Consider the following 12,555-nt stretch of genomic DNA (forward strand, 5'->3'; position numbering starts at 1 on the left):
AGTGTTTTTAAGTACTTGGGCAGTGTCAGGTTGTCCTTTAACCTGCTTTATCAGCTTTTCAATGGTGGCAAGATCTGCCGTGCGTGTTTCCAACCACAGTATAACTTGGCTCAAAAGTTGTCTCTTCCTGCTTTCCACTTACTGCTATTAAATTATCCAAACCTAATGTGGTTTAGGCTTGGCTGCCAGGTTTATTTTTTGTATTGGAATTACATATTTCCCCGGTATCCCACCCTTACTGAATGGCATTTTAGTGTGACACCCTTGTTATTGAAGTGAGCATTTTCCTGAGGAGAGTGTTATTTTTAACAGCTGCTGTGTAAACCCTAACTGTGTATTAAACCTTTAACTAAAAATAGTAATAATAGCTGAAGAAACCTTAAATTGCAATGGTGTTTTTTTGCAGTCACTTCATGCACCTGTGGCCACAAACTGATGTTTTTGTAACATGTCCTGGAGATGTTTTTAAGTCCTGCCCTTCTGAGGGTTTTTACATGCCTCCTTTTGGCTAAATCTGATTTAGTTTTGTAGCTCCCCTGTGAGGCTGCCAGTCCTGTCCCACTAGATGGCATCTGTGCCTTCAGAATGTGCTGATGCTGCCTGATTTCCAGGGAATCCATTTTAAACATGGAGTTGCATGGAGGAGTTAATAGATGAGTAGCCCTGCCTCGGGCTCTTGCGTCTTAAGGTTGGGCTGGTTTCCAGCACTGATTAGTCTTTTAGCAGTGTTGCTCTTGTTGCCAACACTTGTTCCAACTGTGACATTTGTAAATGAAAGTTGGAAGTAGAGAGCAAGCTGCAAAACCTTTTGTATGGTGTGTTTTTCTTTGAGCCAAAGTATGCTCTGGTCACGTTTACTGTACAGGAGAACACACAGATGCTTTATTTGGTTCTCTGCTTGGCAGTGACTCTTTTGTACAGCAGATTTTGTACAGCCCCTACAAAAATGGCCAATGTTTATTGCCTGACATTTTTTCCCTGTCCAAAGCTGTGTGTGGGACACCTCTGTAGCAGGTCTATGGAAACAGCTCTGACCTGTTTTTTATTCCTATTTAAAAAGAATAATTGGTACTTCTATCCAGTTTGGATGGGGCTGATGGTGGTTATCTGTTCAGTAGAGACTCTGGCTGTTGCAAATTCATCCTAATTTATCTTCTCCCTGTTGATTACTAAGGGCTGCATTACATAAAAGAAGTGTTGTGGGGCTTGGGACAGTTTTGTGCAGGCTGGAAGGACTCAGTTTTAGATGTTAACCCCCAGTATAAGGCCCCTAAGAGACTTTTAGCAACAAGTCACTGGGAGATGCCACCTTGTGCTGCACTGGATTTCTTGATTACAGCATGAAGTCAAGTGAGGTGGCAGGATGTGTTGGCATGTTTTTTGGAGAGGTGTTATGAATGGTCTTGTGGGAGGTTTGAGCTGCTTTGACAGTAGAGATGAACTTTTCTGAGTTTACAAGAGCCACTAACTCCTTGGGCACAGAAGCTGTGACTGCTTTTGCAGCCACAGTCTGTGTGACTTTTTTCCATTATGGAGAGCTTTTTTTTTGAAGCTGGAAATACTTTATTTACCTTCCAGAACTTGGAAGATGTGATACATTACTAACCTTGTCTATTTCTGATGTGATTCCTTTCAGGACTTTCCTTAGTTGACAAATACATTGACATTTATCTGAATATAGACATTAAGGGGGTGAGAAATACTACAAATCACTCAGAATATGATTTTCAAGGGAAAAAAGATATTTATCACTGTTTCATGAGAAAAAACTCCACACAGACCTTTTTCTCCTTTAATAGGTAGCATGATGCAGGGTTGGGGGTAGAAGATCTAGCTGTGTGACAGAAGACAGCAATAACCAACAAGAATAACAGTTTAGAAGTTACCTGTGTTAAGGTTTTCTTCTGTTTTGTAACAGTCTGGGTCAAGAGGAGTTGTTTTCAGAACTTAGCTGAGGTATTTAGTGTTCCTGAGACTTTCAAAAGTAGAGGCATTCTGTTTTGCAGTTGAGGAAGGTTATTTCAGCTATCTGCTTCAAATCCACGTATGCAAAAAATATTTGCTTCTAATGTACTTCAAATTGTATTTTAAGGGGTTTCTTAACATGGAGTGTGGATTCAAAATGCACAGTAGACTCTCAACAGAACATAAATTTAGTTGGATGTGATGTATCAGAAGTAGTAGATTTGAGAAACCAGAACATTTGGAGTATAATTAAGAATAATTGGATGGTAAAATCCCTCCTCAGGCATTTTAATATTCTGTAATGTCACATACGCTCAGGAAGCTGGGCATATGTGAGGCACTGCGTGTTCTCATAAATAAATATGTTCAATAGCCTGTTTTGTAAAAGTTCGGGGAGCGAAAAAAGTCATATATTAAATGTTTAATGTTACACAGAACTTCAGTGAAGTTTTACTTTTTTCCTAGAACATTTTCTTGTTTTCAGAATCTTTTTTCAGAATAAATCTTGGGCTTCATCTTCATGCAGGGAAAATGGCTTTTTTGCAACTTCACAATCTTGATAGTTTGTCTATTTGTATTTGTTTTAAATTTTTGGTGACACAAATAGGATGTCTGAGGAAATAATGCTTATACTGGACCATATTCAAGATGCTCTTATTTCCTAGTTTCTCTTAACTCCAGTCTTGGCTAGAGTCAGATAGTAAACCAAAAGATATTTTGCAGTGTCAACTCTTGCATGTCTTCCATTGTAATTTCAATCTTCTCATACAGATTCTTCTCATTCAATCTTCAATACAGATTTTAATGTAGAATGACTTGAGAGTGAGACCAGCAGCTCCACAGTAGTAAAGAGTCTCAATGTCCAGCACTCTCACAGAATCCTGAAGTTCATTTGCACATACAGTACATTTTGGGGCTATACTGGAAGCTTTTGTAGCATTAAATCTCCCAGAATAATTGGCAAAGCTTCCTTTTTCCTTTCAGTAAAGTAGTGCCTATTTTTACAAGAATTGAGTTACTGTTATTGTTCTCCAGTGCTTTGAAGAGCTTTTGTGGAATGTTTCCCCCATGATAATTTTCCTGTTAAATTTTATAACAGAAAATTGCAATGTGCTTGTGCTTTATTTTATTCTTTTGCCTTGGGCTTATGTAAACTGGTCTTGGTGACTATTATACGTTTTTTCCATCCTTAGTGCACAACTCTGTGGTCAACAGTCTTTCCTTTCATCCCTCTGGAAACTATCTGGTTACTGCTTCCAGTGATTCAACTCTTAAGATTCTGGACTTGTTAGAAGGAAGACTTCTCTATACTCTACATGGTCACCAGGTGAGGCAAAGCCTTTTTTACAGTAATGTACAGACTCATAATAAATTGAGCAAATGCATGCTTAAGACTTTCATTCTTCATGACTAGAAATTGTTTGAAAGCTTCCTTGTGTAAAATCATGATTATAATTCTAATAATCTTTGAGATCATCACTGTTTTGAAGGGAAGGAGGTAAGGCAGGAATGGAGAGAATGAGAAAGCAAGACTAAAAGTGAGCTCCAATACTGAGGATTCTAGTCTAAGGCAGGAGGAACTCAGAGCAGCACCCTTGACTCTGACTGACCCTGTCAGCCACTCTCTCGTGCAGCTCTGTCTCCCTCCCTCTCTAGAGGGCTGCAAATAACTCTTGGCCCCCTGACATAGGTGTTTTGAAGATAAATGCTGTTCACCTGGCAGAAGACTCAAGAAGAGTAGTAGTAAAATAGAGGATATCTATTTTGGGATTTGATTTGGGAACATCTTGTTAATGGACTGAATCATACAATTGAAGGTGATAAATGGTGCTGGTTGGTTAAGTTTAACTGATTGGTCTATTAGTATTCTGCTGCTAGATTTGTTGCTTGTAAGGTTAATTTTATGAATGCTTGGAGCTCTCTTTCTAAATCTTAAATGAAAACAAATAGACTAATTTCATTGTCCATGCAGAGTGGGGTGTGAAAAAGCAGGACTGCCTTAAGGGATCCCTTTCTAAAGGGACAAAGAGAACAGAAATTCTTAACCCACTTGTGTCTCTTTTAAAGTGGGGGCTGAGTTTTAAAGCATAAAAACTGTCAGGGGAAAACCACAGCCTGAAGCTTTTTGGAGATGATGGGGATTGTTGTGGGCAATAATGGTATCTGTGTAAGCTGTAAATCTGATAATTCTGTCTTCTTGTGGCTTTGTTTAGTGACCTCCTTGTTTGATGTCTAAAAGATCAAGTTTCTTCTGTAACTTCTCTTTTCCTATATATTAATAAAACCTTTTTTTTTTTTTTTGTAATATTAATGGAAAAAATAGGAAAACCTTATACTTAAATCCTTCATGAAGTAGAGCTTTGATTAAAATTGACCAAAGGGTTCAACTGTTAAAAGAATGGGGAGGAGATAACAAATGCTGGTTTATCCTAACATGTCAGCCTTTGCTATATAAAATTGTTCTTGGAAGACTGGACTAAGTGGATACTCCTATCAGATAGGGGCTGCAAACCTTCTGTTGCCTTAATCTTGTTTTCATATTTGTCTGTTGTGTTAATCTGCCAAATGAGTTCTTGGGAAGAAGCTTCCTGGAAAAGGGTAAGTGTTGGAAGAGCAGGAAATCTTTACACTTCCCCCCTTCCCTCAGGAAGGGATGTGCCTGGTTATGGTGCAGCAGGAGGCTGAACCTGCTTTCCATTTTTCTCCCATTTGAGCCTCTGGCTGTGCCTCACTGACTGCAGTAGCACAAAAAAAAAAAACAGTATGAGAGTCCAAAATTATGATTATAGTGATGGAGGTCTTCAGAATGAGCAATAGAAAGTCCCTTTAGGCTAATGTTGTACTTAACTCGAGGCTTTAAAAGAACAGTTTGTGGATCATCTATTCAAAAGTAGAATTAAAGCTCCCTGTTCTTCCTCCCTGCTGCTTCAGATCAGTAAAACAGTGTCTGCCTCTTTCTCCTGGGCATCTAACTGGCATTGGAAAAGCTTTGCCTTTGGCACAGCTGAAGAGTAGCTGCTGTTGTGGCATTTACAGCTTCAGTTTGGAAACAAGTGCAAGTATTGAAGTGACTAGTAGAACTTTCTGGTTGCCTTTAAGGGCATTGCACTGAGATATCTGTGGAACCAGTCCTGGCACAGTCCTGTCTGGCATGGCCTGTATTGTTGTGGGATGGTTCTTTTACTGCCTGATTGAACAGATACCTTGCTTTTCCACTAAAAGCATATGGCAACCTGTGCTTTGTTCCCAGTAAGCCACTGTCAGTGGCTACAGGCTGTGCCAGGGGTGGATTCCTGCACTGGCTGCTTCTCCAGCTAGTTCTGCTCATAGACAAATCCAGGTTACTTAATAACGAGGGACTTTTTTGTCCCCTCTGTTACTACTGTGACTTGTGCCAGTATCCCCAAGTGGCTAAAAACAAAAGTGGTGTGGACTTTTTGGTCATTAAATTGATTTGCCTTTTTAAGTGAGTGCTGTAGGTTAGTCACCAGATGGACAGCTTGTTCTGAAGATGTTCTTGAGTTGTGACTTTTTGAGGTTGAACGTTCTGGTTGACACTTTGTTCCTACTTTTGACAGCTGACTGCTGTTACATTGTTCTGGGAAGGCTGCATGCAAGTGGACCCTTGAAGGGAAAAAACCCTGAGGTCCTTTAGACATACTTTGACGCAACTGCTGGAGTGCCAGAAATTTGTTAGCAGCTGATTAGTTGTAGTTTACATGGGGAAGTTGGCCAAGTTTACATTGCTGTCTTTAATTGAAATGTAGCTGGCCCCTTGTAGCAGAAGGATCATTAGAGACAGAAGTTTGCAGCTTGGAGCTGACATCTTGCAGCTGCAAAATATCATTCTGTATTGTACTGCATATTTTGGTTCTGGAGTGTTTCAAGCTGTGAAGTGCTCTTATCTAATTCCATGCAGATGAGACACTGGCTTGGTATGTAAATCCACCTCTAGTACTGAATCATTGTTGAAGAACAGAATGTTTTGAGGCCTCTAAGCCACCCCCAGAGAGTTTCTAGAGGAGAGCAGGTATGTACATGGTACTTGTCTGCCCTTTGGAGTGGTTTAATTAGAGCATTTCCAGACTGACTTCCTCAGTGGAATGGAAGTTCTCAGTAAATATTTAGAAAACATCTCATGCTTATGTTCATAAATAGGAAGACAGAAAATGCAAAGTTACAATTCTACAAGCAACCTTGACTTGAACTATGAAGTAGCTACATTCTACCTACCTGGGCAACATCAATGCTCCCTGCTTTGCTCACTGACTAATGAGTGAGGCCTCCTGAGCAGGTGCACAGGAAACAAATGTGCTCTTTTACTGTCAGCTGCCAGCTCTGCCTAGGTGGCATTAAATGTCTGTGCTGGCCTGTCCTCTTTGAAGAGTGTGAGGACATGTCTGGCCTACACAGAAGTCAAACAAAAAAGAAAGAAATATGTATTGCAAACAACAAGCAATTGACTTTAGGCTAGCATTTCTGAGTCTTGAAAGGAAATAATGAGTTCTCTGTCCTTGCCTTGTGTTTTTATAGACTGAAACTTTCAGGAGTTAAAGCTGCTGAAGATTCACCTGTAAGATGCCAGTATAAATTTTCCCTATGTTAGTTGTAGCTCTTACTCCCTGGTGAAAGAGGATGCAAACATGACAGTCTTGCTCAGGAATTTTTCAAAGCCCATTGTACTGAGAATCCTTGGGACTTCTTGTCAGAGGTATTCCACCTGAAAACATTCCTGTTGTCATTGCCACCTCTGTACCCTGTGCTTTTCTCCTTGGTTTCCTTCCCTTCTTCCTTTCCTATGTGACTTGCCCTCTTCTCCCATGCATGAAGCAGCTGAAAGTACTGTCAACAGTGGCAATGACTGCTCTATTGTTTGTTCTTAGTTCTTTTATGCCTAGAACTGATGATGCCAGGGCTGGGATCCCAGTGTGCTGGTTGCTGCTGGATTTGCTTCTCAGGCCTTGTCTCCCCTCATGTCTCCTGTTTCTCTTTGCACTAGTTAGTCTGTTCCTGGAGAGTTTGGCTGAATGTGCTGGCTCCCACTTTTACATCTCTTTTTGTGGCAATGGAAGAGGAAGCTCTCCTTTAATTCAACTGTTTGCATCCTCTAGATATGCCTTATTCCAGCTCTTAGCATTTTCCTTGCTCTTTTACCTGGCTTTTCTCTACCATGCATTAGTTTCTCGCAAGACTGAAGCAAAAGAAATGTAAAAATCTGCTAGCATCCTTGACCCCACTTGTCTCTCCAGCTTCCTTCCACACTGCCTCTCCTTTCATAGTGCAGACAGTGCATCATTAAACTACTCTTCTCTGGTTTATTCCTGGACCCTCTCCAACCTGGCTCTTGTTGCTTCTGTTATGCTGAAGCAGAAATGTTAGCTCTGTTCCTAGCTGAAGCCTGAAAGTCTGGCCTCTCTTGACTTGCCTGTTGGTGTTGGCCCTGTTGTTGTTGAAGTGTTGTGCCTTCTGTGCCCAGCAGCTCTGGGAGAAGAAAAGGGTGTTCAAGAGGGATTTCTCTGTGATTGTGCACGCATTATTTATGGATAATGCACATTCATCTGCTGCCTGTGTGTAGGTGTGACTCTGGGCTCCAGTCATATTTCTCCAGACTAAACTCTTGGTCTTTCTCTTAAGTATTTCTTTCAGAGACATCTATTTTTAGCTCTACCCTTGAAAGCTTTGTGTTTAGGGATGCTATTCCTGTTGTCTTATGTCACCCTTGTGTCAGTTGTTACTGATGCTATTAGCATCCTGCCAGTCACTTGGTGGTGTAATCTGTGTCCTGGCTTCAGATCCCGTCTCTCTTGGCGATTAATGCTTTTGAGTCATTCAGAATAGTCTGACCATCTATTTTGAAAGCCAAACGTAATGTTTTATGTAAGCTGATCATCCTGTGAAATGCTAGGGCAATAAAGGCCTTGCAGTCACTAACCTCCTTTGTAGGAAGTGGGAAAATAGGCAGAAGGTGTAATCTCTATCTCTGCACATAAATTATGTAACTTGCTGGGCCTCACCTTTCTCACCTATGAAAGCAGCTAGAAATGGGCTGTCACCTGGTGTGCCAGCCATGCCTTGCATATCTGACCTTGCCTGAGTGGTGTTCACTGGGAATGCTGCAGCAAACAATCAGGCTTGATGCTGTTATCATTCCTTCTCTATGGCCTCCTTTTTCTTTATGGTTGCTTTGCTCCATCCAGTGTTTGATCTATTTGTCCTTTTCAAAGCTCTCTGGTACATGCCTCTACCTTGCCTGGTACTCTTTCACTAGAGGAGATGAGTTGAATGTTGATTAGTGGTCATGTTCTTCTCACTAAACAATTTCAGTGGATGATTTGTTGCTTTCTTCTTTATTTTCTTCAAAACTCCTGCAGCTCTCCCAGTATCACTAAAGTTGCTGTTGTAATTTCAAACTCTACTGGACACGCACAAAAGCTTGACAGTCCTGATGTTGACCTGCTGAGGATTAAATAGTAATGTTCCTTACCACTGACTTGGTGTATGTCATTGCCCAAACCCCTTCTTCCTGCAGCTTGCTGTCTAGTCTGAGGCAAGAAGCTGCTGGAATTTGGGGATTTGTGGTAGCACCTTGTGTGGAGCACTTTGGGCCATGGGGGTTCAGACTGGAAATTCTGAACCTCCAGGAAATACCAATAGAGGGCCATTTGTTCCTGCTACAGAAAGTAAGATCCTTCTACAGATCCAGTAGAAGAAGGTTGCTGCATCCCACAAGTTCTAGTTATGTGGGAAATAAACTTAAAATTCTCTCTACAAGCTCTGTAGAAGAATATGCAACTGCTACTTTTTGATACTTTTAATGCAAGCAATAAGTTAAAAAAGGGGAAGAAAAGGCTTGAATTCTTCATTCTCCAATCTCATGTCTGTTACCCAGGTCTTCATCAGAAATCTGTTGGTTTTCTGCTGTGCTTTCCTGGGACAAATGGAAATTAGGCTGTGTCTAATAACTGGCAAGTGTAGCTTTTTATTTTTGTTTGGTGTGTCAATATTAAATTGCAAGGGTATTTGGCAAAGTGTTTTTTGTATGTTGCTATAGCAAGCCTGTTGTATCTTGGAAGAGTTCAGGGACTGTATGTAGCAGGAATACTTTTCACTTAACTTATGTCAACAAATCTGTAGAGGATGTTGCGTCTATAGACTTGTTTGTTCCCTTTCTTTCAATTTAAAAAGGCACATTCAGTCTTTGATATAATTTTCTATTTTGGGAAGAATATGTTCTGTTGAACTTTTATTCCCTTCAGAATGCCATGACTTTGGAGTCAGTTCATTGCCTGTTTTGACATGATTTGTGTTGTACTAGATTTTGTCTAAATAGACTGTAATATTTAGACTGATAAAAATATTTTTGGGAAATACTGCTCCTTTCCAGTATTCCTCGCTTGTACTTGTTCCTGAACACTTTGTCTTAAATTTTTTTCTGCCCTCCTAACTCTGGCTGGTTTATTGTAGTCCAAGAGCAGCTTCTGTATGCTCACCTCTGTTATCTTGGAGCAATATTCACCACTGCCGTTTTCTGGCTGTGGGGTTGTTTCTGCACTTTCTTACTGCTTGTCTTTTACTTTTGCATTTTTTTTAAAGCCTCCATTCCTGACACATGATTGGAGAGCTGAACACTGGGGTAGGTGGGTGGAAATAAAGGCAGAGGCACAGTTTGTCTCAGCTGATTGATGGCAGTGTCTTTGGTCTGAAATATCTACCCTAGTTATTGGTGTGTCAGGTGAGTGAGCTTAGTCACACTGACAACTGCGCGTGCGGTTTGGAATTGCTGCTACTGGATCATTCCTGGCACATCCTCTCTAGTGAGGTGTTGCTATGGGAAGGCCTCAAAACATTTTGAAATGACTGTGTGTTAAATGATAATATGAAAACACCTTTGTGTTTTAAGGAAGCTAAAACTGTTCACACTGGGATTGAGCACAGCAAGGCTCTGGTTTTGCTGCCATAACCTTGTGCCAGCATGTTTGGAAGCCCACAGGACTGTGGGGCGCAGGTTGCAGTGAGAGCTGGGTGCTTATCTCGCATGCAATCTTTGGGTATTTGTCTATCTTCAGGATTTATTATGTTAAATTCACTTTTACAAAGAAGGCAAAGAAAGGGTATGAGATTTTCATGCAATGTCCATTGGAAAGATGTAGACTCAGAATTGTCTCCTTCCAGCTGGGTAAGGAGAAGCTTCTTAATTGCCTTCTGAGATACATGATCTTACTTGAAAGGGGGTAACTGCTTCTGTCAGAAGGTGGATGATCACGTGGTGGAGATTTCTGGAGGTTGTTGTGGCTTTTCTGATTGTTTTTGGTATTTGTTCTTGGTGTTTCCTCCCAACCCTCCCCAGCCTGTCAGCTCCATAGGCAGCCTCTGGAAGTTCTCATTCTGACCTCTGCCCATGCTGCTGAAGAGTCTGCAGAGGAATGTGTTCAGCAGCTGACATAAAACTCCATGATCTGGGTTCTGAGCAGAACAGTTTGTCTGTTGTGCCTGGGCTCAAACACACGTAGCAATTCCTCAGCTCTGTTTAACTGCAGCTCAGAGCTCCTGCCTCAGCCTGCCATGTGCATCCTCCTGTGTGCTTGCTGGAAGGTGGAAATCACATTGAAATAGGTGTGTGGTGTCAAAAGTGTGCTGTAGCACTCAGAAGCATTTAAAGTCTCTCAGAACTGAGTGTTTTAAGCATGAGGCTTCTTCAAAATGCAAGTGCTGTGCAGAGGTGATCCTGGATGCATTAACTCTGGCATCTCTCCTATCCTACTAAGAGAAAAACAGTTTAAGCCAGCCTACAATACAAAAGCCTCATAGTTTCAACACTTTTAATAAATGAACAGGAGTTTTAGAAATTTCTAATTCTAAAGTTAAGAGGGAATGTTTGAGGGGGACAAGAAAAAGCCTGGTGATGTAAAAATGGGTTTGTTTCTGTCTCCGCCATGGATATTGAAAAGTGGATGTCTTAAACTGGGGTCAAAAGTGTGGGAAATGGTAAGTGCCAGCAAGCTTAGCATCTTAATTATGGCCCATTTACCTGACAGGTAAGAGCTTTTCAAATTTTGCCTTTAGATTGTTGATGTCAAATGATAAATACCTTGTAAAGCTGTAATGAATGGAATGTTGTAAGACTTCATTTTCTTTTTTTAAACCTGTCTTTTAAATGCGTTTGCAGGGTCCAGCTACCTGTGTAGCATTTTCAAGAGATGGAGAATTATTTGCTTCTGGAGGTTCTGATGAACAGGTACCTGATTCATTTCTAAGTTATAATCCAGATTCACATTTCCTTAAAAGCTGCTGCTTTTTGTTCTCTGTTGTCAATGGGGAAAGCAAAAGTGTACCCTTACTCCAGTATGTCTGGACCATGCTGAAGCAACTTGCTGTTCTATTAACAACATCTCTGGAGGTCAAACCCAGTTTTTTTTTGGTAGTAATATAAGACATGTAGCCCAAGAAACCCATACTCAATTGCCAAACTGCAAACAGGCCCATTGCATGAGCCTGTGCTGCAAATATGTCCTGGTTTTTAGGCAACAGTGAGTTGCCCTGCTGAAGACACAGACAGACTTCAACCCAAAGCAGTGGTATGAGTAAGGATCATCAGTCTTTAAAGAGCTGTGTTGCAGTGCTCTTAATCCCCAGGTTGGACCAGGTGCAATGCCCATCTTTAACAGCACCTTTGTGAAGAGACAGATTTGTTTATTCACTAAGAATATCACTTTTTTTTTTTCCTGTCGTGCAGTGGAATACCCTTGTTGGTTAACTGTGCAACAGTGAAAGAAAAATGCTTGTATTTCATGCAAAGCAGTGATACAAATTTGTAAATGAAGAATAAATGCTCCTTCTGATAACCAAATGAGCTGTCTGGATTCTTGGGTATCTTTCAGACCTCTGAAATTGTTGATTGATTGCTCTTTAACTTTTTTAGACTTGTAGAGTCACTACTGAGGGGTTCACTCCATGGATTTCCTCTTGATATATCGAAGTGATATATGTGTCAGAGGCCTCTTTTCTGAAATCAGTACTGTGTTATGGAAAGCAGAGGCCTATAAGTGGGATTTAAGTTTGGTGTCCAGCTGACAAACCAGCTTAAGATCTCTAATGCTGGTCTTAGTACTAACTCTCCTTTTCCTCTGAGTCTCATGATAAATGAGTGACTGAGTTGGGGTGTGGCTGATAAATGTTACACTGCTGAGCATGGTATTTTAAAATATTTGTGGTTTTAATGATGTATTTTTCATGTTGCTTTGAAGTTCTCTTGGTCATTCTAGTTTAATGATGTTTTTGACCCAAAGAATGCTGAAAGGGGTCAATTATCCATTGAAAACTCAGTTAAACTGTCTGTATTTAGTAGCATATTTACAAACAACATCCTTAATTTATTCAATGGCAAAGCTCTTCTAGGGAAAGTTCTTGTGGATTTGCTGATTATTCTCTGAAAAAAATGACCTATAAGCAAACTTAGATGGAAAATTTTAATGGAGTTAACTTTCTTCTGCAGGTGATGGTGTGGAAGACTAACTTTGATGCTGATTATGGTGATGTAGTGAAACCCCAGAAGTATAGCAGCAGTGTGGATGGGACCCATGGCACTGGGGT

The 12,555-nt window shown here is 40.7% G+C and overlaps 1 protein-coding gene across 4 annotated transcripts in view; it reads left to right on the top strand.

Annotated features, from left to right (window-relative positions):
• Positions 1 to 12,555, top strand: part of POC1A (POC1 centriolar protein A) — a 53,835-nt gene that overhangs the window by 16,265 nt on the left and 25,015 nt on the right. For all 4 annotated transcript variants that reach the window (XM_053953971.1, XM_053953968.1, XM_053953969.1 and 1 more), the window contains exons 7-9: positions 3,159 to 3,292; positions 11,132 to 11,200; positions 12,458 to 12,553. In XM_053953971.1, the coding sequence (XP_053809946.1) occupies positions 3,159 to 3,292; positions 11,132 to 11,200; positions 12,458 to 12,553 (299 nt within the window). The remainder of the gene's footprint in view (positions 1 to 3,158; positions 3,293 to 11,131; positions 11,201 to 12,457; positions 12,554 to 12,555) is intronic.

Source organism: Vidua chalybeata, chromosome 12 (assembly GCF_026979565.1).
Source record: "Vidua chalybeata isolate OUT-0048 chromosome 12, bVidCha1 merged haplotype, whole genome shotgun sequence".
NCBI lineage: Eukaryota > Metazoa > Chordata > Aves > Passeriformes > Viduidae > Vidua > Vidua chalybeata.